A 19,298-nucleotide genomic window follows, 5' to 3' on the forward strand; every position below is an offset into this window, starting at 1 on the left:
GTAAAGCTCCTTATGGCTCAGGGCGCCCCCTAGCCTCGCTGATCCTCAGTTTCCATTTCTGGGCGGCCACCAAAGGGTACTTAGATCTTGTATAGGACTATACATGCTGCAATATTTAGGTTAAGGCTGTGCTTAAAGCAGTATTTTTAACTGAAGCAGTATTTTTTTTAACATTGGTATGTGAACCATTCTGTTCATAAGTCTGTATGTTGTGAAGCCGACCCAGAGAAGATTAATGCAGGATTGAGCCCCCCACCCCACTCCCAGGTAAGTACCCCCTCCCAGGAGACTATAAAGTACAAAGGTGACCCCAGTATCTCCAGCCACAGGTTGAGACGCAGACCCCAGGTGAGCAGCTGCTGCACAGACGATGAATGCAGGTTTGAGGAGCACTCATTGCAGACGTCCTCACCCCCAGCGAGCAGCTCCTCCCCAGGGAAACATCCGCCCACTGCGGCCAAAGTGAGCAAGATCTCCCCATGTGAGCAGCCACCCACCCCGGTGAACATCTGGGCATCCGAAGGGGGGGTGGCCTCGCCTTTCCTCCAAGAGTGCAAGTCTTGGTGCAGGTCTTTAGTGCAGTAGTCAGTGTGCGCATTGCACAGTAGGCGCATTGAACAGTAGACGCATTGAACATACATGTGCAGATGGGCCCAATCTTGGCTCTACACTCCCTGCCATGAAGTGCAAGCCCAGAGTTCTCACAGCTGCAACTTGGCACCTGAACCCCCAATCTGGAACCAAGTGACTGAAACTCTTCACCCCACATCTCCTCTTGGGGTTTGAGGGTCCCATGCTGCACCTTTCAGTAGGAAGGATACAAGTATTTAGTGAGCACAGGTGGCAGCTATTTTCTTCAAAGTGCAGGAAGCAGGGAGCAGTGGTGTCTGGTGGACTTGGCGTTGAGCACCCCCTCATGAAGCAAAAGATGGCACGGTACGTGGCCTGGAGTTCACAGCCCCTCACAAATTGAAAGGTGGCAAAGTACGTGGCTTGGCATTTCGCAGTCCTCAGGAAGCAGAAGGTTACGCAGTCCCTCACAAAGCGAAAGGTGGCACAGTAAACGTGGCCTTGCGACGCTCAGTCCCTCATAAAGTGAAAAGTGACCCCATACGTGGGCTGAGTTTCTTGGTTCCTTTTGACTCATGCAACCACTTGGGCATTTACACATCTCAAGAACCGCTTGGCACAAATAGAAAAGCAATGTAGTGGGTAAGCTCGAGACCTGGCTGTCCCCAACAGTCCAGAAGCCCCAAAAGTGCTCCAGAGGGGACAGACACACTGGGGAAAGGAACCAAGAGTAACTCAGAGGCCCTTCTCCCTCAATTCATCTTCTAGAAAGGGGCACATTCCCCCTGAAGTTAGTGCCTGACATTATTTTGCAAAACGTTTGGACTATAGCAGGTGAGTCTTATCCCATTCTGAGTGCGGGGTGCCCCATCAGCTATAGCTTCTAGTGTCACTCCGCATGCAGTTTTTCCACCGGTTTCTCACTCACCGCCTGGGCAAGAGTGGGGCTTGGGGTGTAGTTGAAGGGAGTCACCCGCATGGCCTTGCTGGGGGAGCTGTGCCTGCTGGACGGAAAGTTCCCCAGAGTGCCAGAGGTACCTTCATGGGCAAAGGAGATCGCTGGCACAGTCTTGATTTGATCTCTGCCGTAGAATGGGACATCTTGGACCACACTGGAGCCCATGTGCCGGTGAAGCGCGCTTTCAGCCTCGCCGCGGGGCTGGGCCTGTCCATTCTCCAGAGTCGGTGATGTACTAGAATTGGTTTTAGAAATGGCAAAGTCCTCTGTCTGTACCACAGCGTCGCTGGTCTTCCTCTGAACCTCGGCGAGAGACAGCGAGGCCTCATCTTCTACAGAGCTCTCCACGAGGGGCAGCGCTGAGGAGGGAAGGGTGTTTTTCAGGATCTGCGGGATGTCTTCATCTCGGATCCGCTTCCAGGTTCCCTTCCTCAGGGACAGCGGCTGGCCGTACTCCCGGCCATCCGGCTCGGTTCTCTGCTGCTGTAGGCGACTTGGTCTTTCTTCGCTTCTGCTCTTCCCGCAAGACTCAGAGCAGGAGGACAGGGTTGAAGAGGGACTATCGGACCTTCTGCGGATGTTGATCTGAGGGGAGGAGTAATGTCTCTTTAAAGTCTCTGCTTGGGAGGAGCTGGGTTTTACAGGTAGCCTGGATGGGCTCTCTGAGCTTGTCCTCCTGGGGGGCCTCTCCCCATGGAGGTTCTTGTCAAGTGGCATTGCCCTGGCCACTGGTGGCGCCTGACTGTGTCCCATGGGTGTCTGCACTTTGAGCTCCTCACACCTGGAGGAGCATAGGAATACTGCCGGCAGCCCAGCCTGTACCGTCCTCCGGGGCGATCCTCTTTGTGCTAAGGGGGACCGGGGCCCTGGAGTGGAGCTGTCTGACCTGTGGTGCATGAGCAGGTTGGAAGACTCTTTGATGAATGTCAACTGCCTCAAGAAGCCAGACCTGTCCGACTCGCTGCTGCTCGACCTCGCAGACGACATCCTCACCAAGTTGAGCCTGTTGGCCTGGAATGACCGCGGCCCACCAAGGCCTTGTCGGGTAGGAGTCACAGACCCTGCAGGGGCCGCAGTCATCGCTCTGACAGGGATACCCCTGGGGGCTGGCTTCTGCATGAATGGGATCCGCACAGGAGACTTCTGCGTCTTGTTGTTGGGAGATGAAGACTTGCTTATTGGTTTTGAATTTGGAACCGGCTGACTCAGAGCTGTCTGTGTCCTTTGAGCTGCCGGCGCTTTACTAGTGGTCTGTGAAGGAGAGGGCAGCTTCTTCTGCGGTTGCCGACACGGGGTGGAATTCCTTGAAGACCCTGAGGGTGGTCCTGCAGGCATTCTTGCTGGAGGGGTGGCGCTTCTTTTGGGTAAGCTGAGGTCAGTCATATCTGCTGATGCCGCTGGTCTGTGCAAGCTTCGAGACCTAGGTTGGATCTGGGAGGGTCCCTTGGGGGTGGCATTGACTTTGTCACCCACCTTTTTTGTGGTAGAGGAAGATGTGGTTGAAGATTTGTCAACACTCGGTACGTAGATAACAGTTCTGCCTCTAAACACGACTGGGACATTGGGATTGGCCTTCTGTGGGCCACCCGGTGCACAAGATTTGTTCATCTTCCCTGCTGTCTGTCTCGACTCTTGCAGTTTCTTGCTATCTTGCAGTGGCCTAGTGCGATCTTTCTTTACAACAGAGATTCCGTCTTTCCTGCGGTGGTTGTTGGGTTTCCCTTCAAGAGAATGCTGCAGCGTGGAACCCATCGACATCCCAGAGACGAAAGACAAGATGGACTCTGACTCGGAAGAAGGTTCCTTGGACACAGAAGCAGCCGCCTGATGCAGCCAGGTCACAATGGAGTCAGCCCCCTCCTGAATTGCCTTCCACTGCACGCTGTCCAGATCGGACGCTCTGTCGGACAGTGAGTCCTCCTCCAGCTCAGGCTCGCGCTTGCGTGCCCACTCCTTGACAGTCTTCTGACTCAGGCTGCTGCCGGTATGCTGCTTCTGCTTGCGCTCTGCATTTCTCCTCCTGGCCGAATGCCTCCTCTTCTTCATCACCGTGGAGCTGCCGTATTCTGGGAGCACCTTGTTTTCTGAACTTCGGCCAGGTAAACCGCTGGAGTATTGCCCACCTTTGGCCCTTGAGTCCGCCGTGCCTTGCATTCTAGCAGGAACTGTCTGCCTTTTCATTTTGGCCTGAAGCTTGGGTTTTTCCCAGGTTTCGTGGCCGTCGAGGTCACTTGAGGAGCTTGTTGAAGAGCTCAGCGAGTAGCAGGGCGGCGTTTCATCTATGATGAGGTTGTTCTGCAGCTTCGCAGCTGAGATCTTAGCTTTTGGATGGGAGGATTGTCTCAGTGTTTGGGCAGCTTCTTTCCTGTCTGGGCCAGGATTGCGACTCGGTTTCCTCTGAGCTTTCATGGGTTCTTTGCTCTTTCTGGGCGAATCCCTTGTAACCTTGAGCGAATCATCAGAGTCGTTTTCGTAGAAGCAGTAAACGGCCTCTTCCGTCGGCGTTGTGTGGCATATGGACTGGAATGCACGGTTGCCACGAGGGTGCTCTTCTGTTGCTTGGGGGCCACCTTCTTGTTGCCCTCCAGTGCTATGTTTTATAATGTTTAGGTCCAAGTGAGGACCACGCTTCAGGGGTGGTGCATGGTGACTGGTTCTGGCATCCCTTGTGTGATTGGTCCTCCCGTGGCTGGCAGAACTGGCGCTCCCTTTGTGCCTTTGCGTGCTGTGACCCTTGGTAGCAGTGACCGCGTTGGGCCTTTTGCTTGTTGGGGCAGGTGCATTTCTGTGGGACGGAAGATGATGCCTTGTCCCTTGGCGAGCTGCTGGTTGACTACTGCTGCCCCTCTCCACTCTTGATTTTGGATGGGGCCTAGGGTCCCTCTCGCCTTTCAGTGGGTACTGCAGGGTTTCATCGCTGAGGGAAGTTCCGCTGGAGAAATTAACTGGAGTTCCCTCTGCTGAGTCTGTGACGGAGGAGTCATCTTGAAAGACTTCTTTCTCTGGACGCATGGACCTGGGTCCCCCTAGCTGGGCATTGGCGGGCACCAGCATATACACTGGCAAGTGGAGGGGCTTTTTAGTCTGAGCGTTCAAGGGCTGGCCAGGCAGACTGGTAAGCAGTGAGGTCTTCACTCTCTGCAGCCGGGCGGGCATGGCCGAGTTGATGCACTCTTTCAGAATGTCGGTGTCCTCCTCAGAATACAGCTCGTGCCTCTCAGTTCGTCTCAATACATCACCGAGCCGGTCATCCCGCCCCTCCTCCCTCTTCTCATGGGCCACGAAGTTCAGATGACCTCTCTCTGGGAACGGAGGGATCAGTTTGAGCTCAACGTCTTTCTGGATGTAGTGCTCATGCAGCGGGAGAGCGCTTAGGCTCGATGCACACGAGAAGTTCTCCGTGGGTTTCTCCACGGTGAAGTAGATCATTGAATCGATATCGGGAGGGATGTGGAAGCGTTCCTTGAAATCTGTGATCTCCATAAACTTCTTGACGTTGTTCTCCCACTGTATATTGAACTGACTGGGCTCTCGTTCGGTGTGTCCACAGGGGTCAAAGCACGGGGTCTTGCTCCTGCTTGGGGGCATAGTCTGTCCGGGGCTATCAGGAAGCTCACTGGGGCTAACGGTGCCGCTGATCATCCCGCTGCAGGGATCGCTCTGGATGGAGCTAGCAATGGACGGACTCTCAAAACTCCCCAAGGAGCTGACGGAGCTGCAGCGACTCATGACCAGCGGGGTCTCTTGGATGTAGTTCTCCGATGAACTCGAAGGTGTCATGTCGTCATTCCTGGACGGAGACGTTTCTCGTAAGAAAATCTTCTCCTGTTTTGGATACGGGATTGCCATTGGCTGGGAGCTTGTGGGAGTCTCTGATGATCCTTCGGAAAGGCCGTGCTCTTCCTTTGTGGTTTTTCTGTGCGACCTCAAGTGGTGCCCCTCGCTTCCCTCCACCTCATGTATGTCTAAGGAGGACTCGCTGTCCATCTCGTTCTCGCTGTCCATCTCCCGCCCATCTAAGATATTGTCAGCAGAGGAGATAGAGGACAGGGAGCTGCATCTAGAGAAGCAGATGGGGGTGCCCTCCAGGGAGTATTTGTGGGCAGTCTCCTGTCCTATGCTTGTTGGTGTGAGAGCAGGCAGTTTTTCCGGGACTATACTTAGGTTTTCACACAGCTGGGAAGGTACGATGGGAAGCCACGCTTGCTTCCTGCCTGCCAGCGTTGGATAGTAACTACTGCTGGAGAAGCCTAACCCGGAAGCTAAATTACTGGCCGCCATGCTTTCCATCACAGGGACGTGCTGATAGGATGGGGAGAGCTTGATGGTGTGAACTAGAGGTTCGGCAGGAGGCTGGTTGCTTGGATTCGTTTCCCATCGGGGTTCTTTCCCTCCAGAATCACAACTATTGTGAGAATTCGGGATAGAAACTATTTTCTTTGCTTGTTCGTAAAGGTCCTTGAGATCGGCTTTCTCCTGTTGAGGGAGCTCCTTCTCTTGGGCCCACGAAGGGTCGATTTTCTCCAGTTTGCTGTGCAGTGTGTGTTTTAGGTCCAGCCTGCTGGGTCGCTTCTGGTACCTCTGTAGCTCGTCCTTGTAGTCCAGGAAGGGCGCCCGGGTGCAGGGCTTCATGTGCTCCTTGGTGCAGTAGCCGTCGCTTGTGCTCCCGCTATTTAAGCTGTCGTTGGACAAGCTCGTGTAGGCAGTTTTCAGCCGAAGCAAAGTGTGGGCTCTGCTGAGACTTTCTCGCTTTGCAAGCCCGCTGGTGTCAGAGAGTCTGCATGGTGAGCAGGACTGGGCCCTGGCTTCGTTAATGTCATCGGAGCCATATTGCCAGTCGATGCAGTGGTCTTCCGAGCTCAGGCTGAAGCTGTCATCTGAAGACGTGTGCATGGTAGAGATGTCCTCCACCAGTTTGTCTATCTTGGCCACAGTAGTGGTGATTTTTGTGGCGAGTTTCTCCGCTGCAATGGAGACGTCATCCTCAGAGGAAGGATGCTTGTTTAGCTCCAGGTGCTTGCTGTTTCCATCTTTCTCAGGCTCAGGGACCCTTCTCTGAGTGACAGCCCTAGGCAAGCCCTGACCCTGGAGGAAAGAGGAATTTAGGAACATGGACAACACAGACGAGTTTCCTGTCTCCACTCCAGAGGAGGAGACGTTGGGCACCTCGTCATCGTCGAAACAGCCTGAGTCAGAGGCGTAATCTTTCACCAAGCTCTCCATGTGCCTGAGCGGCTTCTTCAGGACTTGCGCTTTCAAGCCCTGCTTCTCCATGGTCTCAAAGGTCTGTGCCAGGTGTTTGGCATCCAGCTCGGCCTCCAGGGCCTTCTGCTTCCGCATGTAGAGGGAGGGCATGCAGGAGCCGGGGGAGATGACCGCAGCGTCCTTGTACTTGAGCGGCCGGTTGGTGAGAAGGTTCCTCAGCGCGGCCGCGCTGCCCATGGCGATCATCTTGTGCTTGGAGTGGATGAGGTTCCGCAGCATGCTGACTCCGCCCAGGTCCCAGAGGAGCTCCTGGTCCTTGGGGTTCCGGGCGGACAGGTTCCACAGCGTTCCGCAGGCGTTGCTGACGATGGTCAGGCTGTGGGACCTCAGGTGCTGGAGCAGCGTCTGGAGACAGTTGTGGTCCCGGAGGATTTGCCTGTAAAACATGAGACATGGTTTGTTATATTTCACTGTCAGATAGGTTGCAGGAGGATGTTTGCACGAGGGTGTTAGTCTACTCTTCACCACATTAGATGTCACTGTGCACAACTAAACACTGAGTGGCAAAGGAGGGACATTACTTGGATTGCTGTAGCAAACTCTACCTGTTTTGTGCATTAAAGATAAGGGAGCCGCTCGGCATTTGGTCACTCCATTTGCAGCTTACTTGCGTTAATATTAATTATCACAGTCCAGGATCCCATTCGTCTAGGTGAAGAAGCTGATCTCTACATTTACACGTCATCTAATCTTGGGTTGTACTTGCAAAGACGCGCAGCTAGACCTTTCTAAGGCGTTCTACTTTATAGCGTTGCCATTCCTGAAGTAAATTGTCCGGGATATGTTTTATGCTGTGTACAGTTATTATACTTATTAGCCTCAAATCATTTTCAAAGATGTTTTATAATGTATTTTATGTTTTCATCCATATGAAAAAGTAAAATATTTAAAAAATATATATTTACAAATTGCACACAACTATTTTATAAGTGTTGGCATAGCTTAGGACATTTAAATAAGCATCTGTCATAAGATAATCAGGTAATCCATTCTCACACTAAAGGTATATCCCTTGTTGAACGCAATAAGCATCTTTTTGTATTATTTTTTGCTTTGAACGATTTCTAGGCATATTAATTTGTGTCCAAAACAGCTGCCAACTTTCTGGTATGTCTGTCAACTTAGATCTCAAGGTTTCTGCCCCTAAATATGTTTTGCCTTTTTTTATTATGTGTTTATTGCATTAGTTGAAAACATATTCACAATGTTCAGCATAGACAGTTTTGCGTACAATATATATGCCTTTTACGTGAATAATCTTATTGTTCAAGATTACTGGAGAATAAGTGTGAAATCATTGGCATCTCGAGATGTGTCTCTCCAAAGGTTAAGCTTTTATTTGATGAGGTTCCTTTTATGCCGAACCTCCTCTTTGGCTCTCGTGCTCTTCACGCAAGGATAAACTCGTTCCCTTATTATTTTGCAGAATCTTAAATCATTTCACTATTTTTCTGAAATCCTTGTACCATTCATACGGATAAAATCATCTTCTGACACTTTTGCAAGTTTTCAGTTAGTCAGACTTTAGTTTTCACCTGGATTTCTGCATTGTTTAGTCCAAACTGTTGCATAATCTGCATAGCTCATGCCAGGAAGTATCAACTCATCATCTCCCTTCAAATAAAAAGTGTTTATGTTCCTTTCTTTCTGTTCCTTTTTTCTAACCAAGTTCAAGTGTCAACCTGTTCATTCTTCATTTCTCTTTTCGTCTTATTCCCCCTGAGACAGGGCCTTGCCTGAGGACCGAGAGCCGCGGAGCAGGTCCTTCCTTCCTGAACCTGCCCGCTAATCCCAGGCAGGGAAAGGGTTAGAGGAGATCTGAAGGAAAACCTACATGAGTAAAGCTGGGAGCCAGTCAGAGCATAACCCAACAATGATGGCTGGAACGCTTGAATCAATATCAGCCTCCGGTGATCACCCAGGCAGCATTCCATTCCATTGTGTTTTAGCTCATCTGTCCCATCACAGACTGGGAACAACATAAGCAGATCAGCCTTAGCCAGCACCAAATGGGGCAGTCCAGCCCACGCTGCTTGGCCATGCCTCCTGTGAATGTGGCCGCAGCCGCACCTTAGTTTCAGGGTTGCCCGTGCACCTCTTCCGAGGGAACGTGGTCGAGCATTTCAAGCTGTACTGTTCCTGATGGAGCAGAACAAAGGCCGATTAGCAGATCATTGGTCCCTGTCACAGGCTCTCCTTCGATTAATACCATAATTAATCCCCTACTGTGAAGGCATGTGTAAAGTGTAGAAAGCAAGGGGGAGAAAATAAGTTACTTACCTGTAACTACAGTTATCCAGTATTATCTTTCATGGATTCACATGCTTGAATCATTTTCCGTCGTCAGAGTGGGAGTCCCACAATGTCATAGTAGGCAGTAAGACTTGTACCATAGGCATAATGGCAATAGAAGATACTTGTATAGCCTATCTAGGTCCTTTTAAAATAAGAACCAAACTTGACAAATAGCCAATCAGGCGACAGCACCCTCTAGAACACTCCAGGAAGGCAGATTTTCAAGCACAAGTGGGACGAAACATCCCAAACTATGAGGGGAGCGTCTATGGGGAGGAGGGTGGGTTACATGTAAATCTATGAAAGATACCAATACTTTGATGACTGTAGTTACCCGTAAGTAACTTAGGGGCATATTATCAAGGAACGGCGTTATAATTATCGCTGCTTTAGCGGCAGAAAACTGCAGCTAAAGCAGCGATAATGGGCTTGATAATATGCCCTTGTGAATTCCAATAGAAGCCCAGGTTCTGGTGTGAACATGGGCTTCTATGGGATTTCTCTACGGCATATTATCAAGCCCATTATCGCCGCTTTAGCTGCAGTTTTCTGGCGCTAAAGCAGCGATAATTATAACGCCGTGCTTGATAATATGCCCCTTATTTTCTTATCCAGTATTGAGGTATCTTTCATAGAGTCACATGCTTGAATCAGAGTAGTAAGCAGTCCACAACTGTATCGGTATACATCATCGTCACACAAAAGTACCCTTGCGGATTGTTGGTATCAATGTAACATGGTATACATTAATTTACGACATATGAATACAGTAATGTAAATTATTCTACTTTTTAAATAGAGTCAAAACACTTACAGTTTCAAAGGCTCACGTCAGAGTAATGAATGTCGTAAAACTACTTGTCCCACAGCAGCATCTGCTTTGTGGGTGGATTCCAAGCAGTAGTGCTGAGTAAATGTATGAGCGTTATTCCATGTCGCTGCTCTGCAAATTCTATCCAGTGAAACGCCCGCAAATAGTGCTGCAGAAGCCGAAACTGCCCTTGTAAAGAGGGCTCTTGGTCTGGCTGCCAGGGGTTTACCCCCTATAGAATAATCGAATTAACTAGTGGCAGCTTGCCATCTGGCAATGGTTGCTTTAGTTACAGCTGATCCTTCGTTACGGAGACCATAAGAGATGAAAAGTCGATCGGATTTTCTGTACGGCATAGATCTTTGTGAACAGAATTTAAGGCGCCTCTTTACATCTAAGGTGTGAAGAGACTGTTCAGCTGATGACTTCGGATGTTGGAAGAACGTAGGTAAAATGATAGGTTCATTTAAGTGAAACTGAGATGGCACCTTGGGTATAAATGTAGTGTTTGTACGTAACATAACATACTCATCAGTAAAGTGCTAACTTGTCTCATTCACGTCGATGCCAGTAGAATGGCACCCTTCCAAGTCAAAAACTTGAGATCCGCTCTGTGGATCGGCTCAAATGGCGATTTCAACAGGTGGGATCGAACCACAGTGAGGCGCCGGGCTGGCGGAGAAGCTTTGACAGGCGGAAAGGTTCTAAATAAACCTTTCATGAATTGTTGGATTATTCTGGATGAACAAAGTGAAATTGAATTAGATGAACGTCTGTATCTAGATATTGCTGTGAGATGTACTTTAATCGAAGAATGCACCAAGCCAGAACATGCTACAGAGAGCAAATAGGGAAGAACCTGTTCTGGTGATGATCTCAAAGGGTGAATGTTGGAAGAATCACACCACAAGCAGAACCTCTTCCACTTTTGCTTGTATGTCTTGTTCGTGGAGTCACCTCTGGCTTTGCCCAGAATATCTCTACAGTCCTGAGAAATATCTAGATCGCAGAATTCATGGTATTCTGGAGCCATGCATGTACGTGAAGAAGGAGAATCTGACCTTTCTTCTTCGTGAGGAGGTTGTGCTTTCATGGAAGCCGGATGGGTTGTGCTTCGGAGAGTAGGAGAAGCTCAGTGAACCAATGTTGCCTAGTCCACTGGGGAGCTATGAGGATAAGGTGACATCCTTCCATGTTTAATTTTGTGAAAATCTTCGGAATGAGGCGGAAGGGAGGAAAACCGTAGGCATAAATTCCTGATCATCTCATTGAAAGGGCATTTCCGCATGACCCAGGGAGAGGGTATTGACTGGCGTAAAGTTGGCATTTTGTGTTATTGTCGGTTTCAAAAAGATCGAGCTCTGGAGTGCCCCAACATGCAAAGATCTCCTCTAGCACCTGTTGACCTAGTTTCCACTGATGGCAACTGTCCGTGGTTCCGCTGCGCGTGTCCACTATGGCGTTGTCGATCCCTGGAACATGTATTGCTTTCAGGGTGATTGGTAGGAACTCGAACCACCTCCAGAGTGCTTGAGCTTCCTGAGAAAGAGGGAGAAATCTCGTGCCTCCTTGTTTGTTGATATAGAACATGCTGGCCATGTTGTCTGTCCAAACCTGCACGACAACTCATGCAATCCATAGTAGGAATGCTTGGAGAGTGATAAAAATTGAACTCCAAGAGGTTGATGTTGAGTAATGTCTGGGATTTTGACCACTTCCCTTGGATCCGGAGGTTCTGCAGACGGCCACCCCAGGCCTCTAAAGAGGCTACCATGACGATAGCGTAATCTGGTGTTGTAGTCAGAAATGTGAGGCCTTGAGATAAATGAGGTATTTGGGACCACCAAATTAATGTTTCTTGCATTCCAGAGGTGACATAAATGAAGTCGTCAAATGAGCTGGTTGACTGGACCCACTGTAACGGAAGTTTCTCTTCCAGATGGGTGGGCTTTGCTTTTGCATTGATGTGGATGATTGATTTGTCGTCTCTGACCTCTTCTTCACCTCCGTCGACTGTGAGATAGACGATGGTACCTCCACCAACAGTATCTCAGTGGATGGTGAAGGTGCAGACAGAAAATCCATTGACGGTGCCTTCATCGAAGATAAAGGTCCAGATGTCTCCATCAACGGTACCTTTGTCGATGGCATAACTATCGACGATGATGGTACTTTCGTCGACGACATAGGCGTTGGTTTCTGGAGTTCTGTTGACACAGCTTTCGCTAACAGTGACTTGGAGGATGCAGCTTCAGTTGACAGTGCTTTGATCACTGGAGTGACAGTAGGAGTCGTAGCATAGATTTACACAGCGAAGCTTTTGATGATGATGTCGACGTACCTGTCGTCAACATTGTCTTCGCAGTTGGCGCGTTCGCATCAATGGGGTCATCGACAATTTTTGCAATTTCGATGTCGACAGCTCTGAAGAAGAAAACTTTGGTCTTTCCCTTTTCCTGTCAGAAGGAGAAGAGGGATGGAAAGAGGTCGCCCCTTTGGACATATGATATGATTCCTCCTTTCTGAGGGGATCTTTCTTTAGGGCCTTCCTACTACCTTCTGCAAGCCCATGGTCAGAGAATCTTGACCTCTTCATGGTGGCATGAGAAGAGTCACTATCTTCACCAAAAGCGCTGCATGTCTGGCATTTTACTTCTTCAACCATATAAGAAGGCATCCTTCTCCATCTCTTAAAGTCTTTGTAGAGAAAGTGCAACAAATCCTCCATTCCTGGACCTGAGGTTGTGGGTAGAGACCGTACAGGCTGTCTTTATGTGGATCAGCCGCATGAAATCTCTTTTGCCTGCAGGATGAGCAGGAGCTGAAGAGACCTGTTTTTTGAAGAATCAGACATAGTTGATACATTTACCAAACACAGAAAACTGAGAGGAGCTCAGGGAGAATCCGTTCACACAACATGCGGTAGAAAATCTGCCTGGAGTGTTCTAGTGGATGCTGTCGCCCGATTGGCTATATGTCACGTTTGGTTCTTTTTTTTAAAGGACCTAGATAGGCTATAAAAGTATCTTCTCTTACTGCTTACTATTGTATTGTAATTGCTACCACTGACGAGGCGTCGAGTGCTTTTTCGGCAAGTAGCGCATTACTCCGGAACCCGTAAAGGATTTGTGGTGAATTAGTATAGTGAAATATGAAAGTAATTTGAGTGGTGATGCAGTGGGACTCCCACTTCGACGCAGGGGAATGATTCAATCATGTGAATCTATGAAAGATTTCCCAATACTGGATAATAAGCAATTTTCCTAATATTTTCTGGTACTGCTGCTTCCTGGCATGCTTGAATGTCAATAGTTCAGCCCAGTAATGTTTGCAGCCCCATTCTGCTGCCTTTCAAATGTCAAGTAGCTGTATTTTGCTAGTAAATTCGGAAGTTCCTTCTTTTTTGCTTGTTGAATGTTCTTTGTGCATCTCTGAGAACATCCTATTGGCTAATGTTCAATGCATTTGCATGCAGTATAAACTCTGCCTGACTACACCGATATCTGTGATGTTGTTGCTCCTGTTACGCACACATAAGCCATGAAAAGTTGTTCATTCTTCTGGACAGCATTGTTTTGTTTCATTGAAATACTATTCAAAGCTTCTGACATTGAGTGCACGCAGTAATCTGCATGAGGGTGATTGATTGGCATAAGGCTGGGTCCAAACGGAGGTGGCATTGGGTGCAAACAATGATGGAGTGGGATATGGCTGAGCGACTGCCAGCGGCTGAGACTAATTCAAGCATCCATCCACCTCCTTGTGTTTGATGCTCGAAGCCTAATGCAGCAACGCGGCTTCAGAGCTGCGGTGCCCCCGACCTTGGACTTTTCTATTAAATATTTTCAATAATTTTGCACACTAACAATTTCTCAATGTGTGTGGGCTTTTGGAATATAATTAAAGTGAAAATGGGCAGTAGATCTTTTTTTTGGGGGGGAGGGGATAAATACAGTGAAGTGTCCTCAAAAATACATTGGCAGACGTCTTTTCAGAACTGACCTTTTAAGGGTAACCACGTTCAGTGTCATTGTTTGGCAAAGGAAACTTGTACAGGTCTGACACTCACCTTCTGTGCACTTCCTTTCACCCACTTCCTACAGAGAGCAGCACTCAACTTCAGTAGACCCGCAGCACTTACCTCTCATACGCAGCATCACTCACCTTCAGTGGACACCTAGCACTCACCTCTTATACACAGCAGCACTCACCTTCAGTGGACCTCCAGCATTTACCTCCCCCACACCTCCCGAAGACAGCAGCACTTGCCTGAGAGTGCATCCCCACACCTCCTGTACAGAGAGACACCCTCCTGCCCCCCACACCTCCTCTAGACAGCAGCACTTGCCTGAGAGTGCACCCCCCCCACCTCCTGTAGAGAAAGGCATCCACCTGCCCCCCCCACATCTCCTCTAGACAGCGACACTCACCTGTAGTCATCCCTGGTGGCCACCAGACTGGACACGTTGCGCAGGATTCCTCCTCCACTCTCGATGATGGCGAGTGAGTTGCTTTGGCACTTGTAGGTCAGAGTGCTGACCAGAAAACCCAGGGCCCCCTCCACTGCGCAGACGGCTGCCTTGTTCTCCGTGCTGTGGGCCGACAGATTCCACAGCGCACTGAGGACACTTTTCAGGGTGGACTCCTGGGACAACATGAAGGGAGGACATTAGAGGCGGAGAAGGATGGGTGTGGCACACCAACACATCTTTGTACATGTGGTCTGTAACACACCAACATACATGTATTAAATGAGGTGTAATTAGAAAAGAGGGCGCTTTGGGGACAAATAAACACCAGAGATCATGGGGCAGATTTATGAAGGCCTTGCGCCGCCGGTGCGTCACTTTTTCCCATGTTAAAAGTGACGCACCGGCGGCGCAAGGCCTTCATAAATCTGCCCCCATGAGTACAAGAGGAGAGAGAGGTGTAGAGAGAGGTGTATGGGACACGTGCATCTGTCCGCTGGGATTGTGCACACACATTAAACAGTGAAAGGGAAGAAAGAGTGTGGGACGCACATCTGTGCACAAGACTTTCAGAGGAGAGGATAACAATGATATTAGCATTACTATTACTTATTCTATTATCACTATCATCTTTCTTATTAGTATTAGTAAAGATGGAAGACGGAGGCGGGGGCATTGACAATGTAATTCAGGCATCAAGGTTTCATAGTCAGCAAGTCAGCAATTGGAATACATCTCTACCACGGAACCACACCTCAGCCTATAGACCCCCTCTCTGCCATGGAACCACACCTCAGCCTGTAGACACCCTCTCTGCCATGGAACCACACCTCAGCCTATAGACCCCCTCTCTGCCATGGAACCACACCTCAGCCTGTAGACACCCTCTCTCTGCCACGGAACCACACCTCAGCCTGTAGACACCCTCTCTGCCATGGAACCACACCTCAGCCTATAGACCCCCTCTCTGCCACGGAACCACACCTCAGCCTGTAGACACCCTCTCTGCCATGGAACCACACCTCAGCCTATAGACCCCCTCTCTGCCACGGAACCACACCTCAGCCTGTAGACCCCTCGCTGCCACGGAACCACACCTCAGCCTGTAGACCCTCTCTCTGCCTCGGAACCACACCTCAGCCTGCAGACCCCCTCTCTGCCAGAGGATAACACCTCCACTGGACCTCTCCATCCCTGAGGTGACTCCTCAACCACAAGACCACATCTCAACAACAAGATCGCATTTCAGCCACAGCGCGACACAAGACCACATCTCAACAGGATCGCATCTCAGCCACAGCTCCACACACAAGACCACATCTCAATAGGATCGCATCTCAGCCACAGCTCGACACACAAGACCACATCTCAATAGGATCGCAGCTCAGCCACAGCTCGACACACAAGACCACATCTCAACAGGATCGCATCTCAGCCACAGCTCCACACACAAGACCACATCTCAATAGGATCGCATCTCAGCCACAGCTCGACACACAAGACCACATCTCAATAGGATCGCATCTCAGCCACAGCTCGACACACAAGACCACATCTCAATAGGATCGCATCTCAGCCACAGCAACACACAAGACCACATCTCAACAGGATCGCATCTCAGCCACAGCAACACACAAGACCACATCTCAACAGGATCACATCTCAGCCACATCTCGACACACAAGACCACATCTCAAACACAGGCCCACACCTCATCCGCAAGACTATACCTCAACTACCGAACCACACCTCAATCACACAAGAGCACACCTTGGCCACAGGAGCGCACCTCAACCACAATATCAAATGCCAAACCAAACACACCACAACCACAGGGGTAAACCTAAACCACATGAACGCTCCTCCACTACAAGACCACATCTCAAGCACTAGACCACATATCTGATAACAGACCACACCACTAGCACTACACCACACACCCAGCACCAGAACACAACTCCAGCACTACACCACACACCCAGCACCAGGCCACAACTCCAGCACTACACCACACACCCAGCACCAGACTATACATCACTACCATTACACCACAGACCCAGCACTACACCACACACCCAGCACTACATAACCCCTCCAGCACTAGACCACATATCTGATAACAGCCCACACCACTAGCACTACACCACACACCCCAGCATTGTATCCCACCTCCGACATCTTACCTTGGTGGCCCGCAGGGCACACTGCATCAGTCCGGTCACACTGCCCACCTCACGCAGAGTCTTCTTACTATTAATATCTGCCCTCCACGACAGGTTCCGCAGGATACTGGAGACCACCTATAGGGGACAGACATGAGAACAGAGATGTTAGGAGAAAAATACAGTGTGGTCTCAACTTCTGAGTCCAAAACGTCACTAGAGTCCAAGGAAAGGACCTGCACGGCACAGCCCTAGAGTCCAAGGAAAGGACCTGCACGGCACAGCCCTAGAGTCCAAGGAAAGGACCTGCACGGCACAGCCCTAGAGTCCACGGAAAGGACCTGCACGGCACAGCCCTAGAGTCCACGGAAAGGACCTGCACAGCACAGCTCTAGAGTCCAAGGAAAGGACCTGCACAGCCCTAGAGTCCAAGGAAAGGACCTGCACGGCACAGCCCTAGAGTCCAAGGAAAGGACCTGCACGGCACAGCCCTAGAGTCCAAGGAAAGGACCTGCACGGCACAGCCCTAGAGTCCACGGAAAGGACCTGCACGGCACAGCCCTAGAGTCCACGGAAAGGACCTGCACAGCACAGCTCTAGAGTCCAAGGAAAGGACCTGCACAGCCCTAGAGTCCAAGGAAAGGACCTGCACGGCACAGCCCTAGAGTCCAAGGAAAGGACCTGCACGGCACAGCCCTAGAGTCCACGGAAAGGACCTGCACGGCACAGCCCTAGAGTCCACGGAAAGGACCTGCACAGCACAGCTCTAGAGTCCAAGGAAAGGACCTGCACAGCCCTAGAGTCCAAGGAAAGGACCTGCACGGCACAGCCCTAGAGTGCAAGGAAAGGACCTGCAAAGCACAGCCCTAGAGTCCAAGGAAAGGACCTGCACGGCACAGCCCTAGAGTCCAAGGAAAGGACCTGCACGGCACAGCCCTAGAGTCCACGGAAAGGACCTGCACGGCACAGCCCTAGAGTCCACGGAAAGGACCTGCACAGCACAGCTCTAGAGTCCAAGGAAAGGACCTGCACAGCCCTAGAGTCCAAGGAAAGGACCTGCACGGCACAGCCCTAGAGTGCAAGGAAAGGACCTGCAAAGCACAGCCCTAGAGTCCAAGGAAAGGACCTGCACAGCCCTAGAGTCCAAGGAAAGGACCTGCACGGCACAGCCCTAGAGTGCAAGGAAAGGACCTGCAAAGCACAGCCCTAGAGTCCAAGGAAAGGACCTGCACAGCCCTAGAGTCCAAGGAAAGGACCTGCACAGCACAGCCCTAGAGTGCAAGGAAAGGACCTGCAAAGCACAGCCCTAGAGTCCAAGGAAAGGACCTGCACAGCACAGCCCTAGAGTCCACGGAAAGGACCTGCACGGCACAGCCCTATAGTCCAAGGAAAGGACCTGCACAGCACAGCCCTAAAGTCCACGGAAAGGACCTGCACGGCACAGCCCTATAGTCCAAGGAAAGGACCTGCACGGCACAGCCCTAGAGTCCAAGGAAAGGACCTGCACGGCACAGCCCTAGAGTCCAAGGAAAGAACCTGCACGGCACAGCCCTAGAGTGCAAGGAAAGGACCTGCAAAGCACAGCCCTAGAGTCCAAGGAAAGGACCTGCACGGCACAGCCCTATAGTCCAAGGAAAGGACCTGCACGGCACAGCCCTAGAGTCCAAGGAAAGGACCTGCATGGCACAGCCCTAGAGTCCAAGGAAAGGACCTGCACAGCCCTAGAGTCCAAGGAAAGGACCTGCACGGCACAGCCCTAGAGTGCAAGGAAAGGACCTGCAAAGCACAGCCCTAGAGTGCAAGGAAAGGACCTGCACGGCACAGCCCTAGAGTCCAAGGAAAGGACCTGCACGGCACAGCCCTAGAGTCCACGGAAAGGACCTGCACGGCACAGCCCTAGAGTCCACGGAAAGGACCTGCACAGCACAGCTCTAGAGTCCAAGGAAAGGACCTGCACAGCCCTAGAGTCCAAGGAAAGGACCTGCACGGCACAGCCCTAGAGTGCAAGGAAAGGACCTGCAAAGCACAGCCCTAGAGTCCAAGGAAAGGACCTGCACAGCCCTAGAGTCCAAGGAAAGGACCTGCACGGCACAGCCCTAGAGTGCAAGGAAAGGACCTGCAAAGCACAGCCCTAGAGTCCAAGGAAAGGACCTGCACAGCCCTAGAGTCCAAGGAAAGGACCTGCACAGCACAGCCCTAGAGTGCAAGGAAAGGACCTGCAAAGCACAGCCCTAGAGTCCAAGGAAAGGACCTGCACAGCACAGCCCTAGAGTCCACGGAAAGGACCTGCACGGCACAGCCCTATAGTCCAAGGAAAGGACCTGCACAGCACAGCCCTAAAGTCCACGGAAAGGACCTGCACGGCACAGCCCTATAGTCCAAGGAAAGGACCTGCACGGCACAGCCCTAGAGTCCAAGGAAAGGACCTGCACGGCACAGCCCTAGAGTCCAAGGAAAGAACCTGCACGGCACAGCCCTAGAGTGCAAGGAAAGGACCTGCAAAGCACAGCCCTAGAGTCCAAGGAAAGGACCTGCACGGCACAGCCCTAGAGTCCACGGAAAGGACCTGCACGGCACAGCCCTAGAGTCCAAGGAAAGGACCTGCATGGCACAGCCCTAGAGTCCACGGAAAGGACCTGCACGGCACAGCCCTAGAGTCCAAGGGAAGGACCTGTACGGCACAGCCCTAGAGTTCAAGGAGAGGACCTGCACGGCACAGCTCTAGAGTCCAAGGAAAGGACCTGCACGGCACAGCCCTAGAGTCCAAG

The 19,298-nt window shown here is 50.8% G+C and overlaps 1 protein-coding gene across 1 annotated transcript in view; it reads right to left on the reverse strand.

The window, feature by feature from the left end:
• Window positions 1-417: 417 nt before the first annotated feature.
• APC2 (APC regulator of Wnt signaling pathway 2) overlaps window positions 418-19,298 on the reverse strand; it is a 195,848-nt gene continuing 176,967 nt past the window's right edge. The window contains exons 14-16 of the mRNA XM_078669362.1: window positions 16,552-16,668; window positions 14,330-14,544; window positions 418-7,169 (exon numbers count right to left, since the gene is read on the reverse strand). Coding sequence (XP_078525488.1) covers window positions 1,460-7,169; window positions 14,330-14,544; window positions 16,552-16,668 — 6,042 coding nt within the window. The 3' untranslated portion in view covers window positions 418-1,459. The remainder of the gene's footprint in view (window positions 7,170-14,329; window positions 14,545-16,551; window positions 16,669-19,298) is intronic.

The sequence above is a fragment of the Lissotriton helveticus genome, chromosome 12, assembly GCF_964261635.1.
Source record: "Lissotriton helveticus chromosome 12, aLisHel1.1, whole genome shotgun sequence".
Classification (NCBI taxonomy): domain Eukaryota; kingdom Metazoa; phylum Chordata; class Amphibia; order Caudata; family Salamandridae; genus Lissotriton; species Lissotriton helveticus.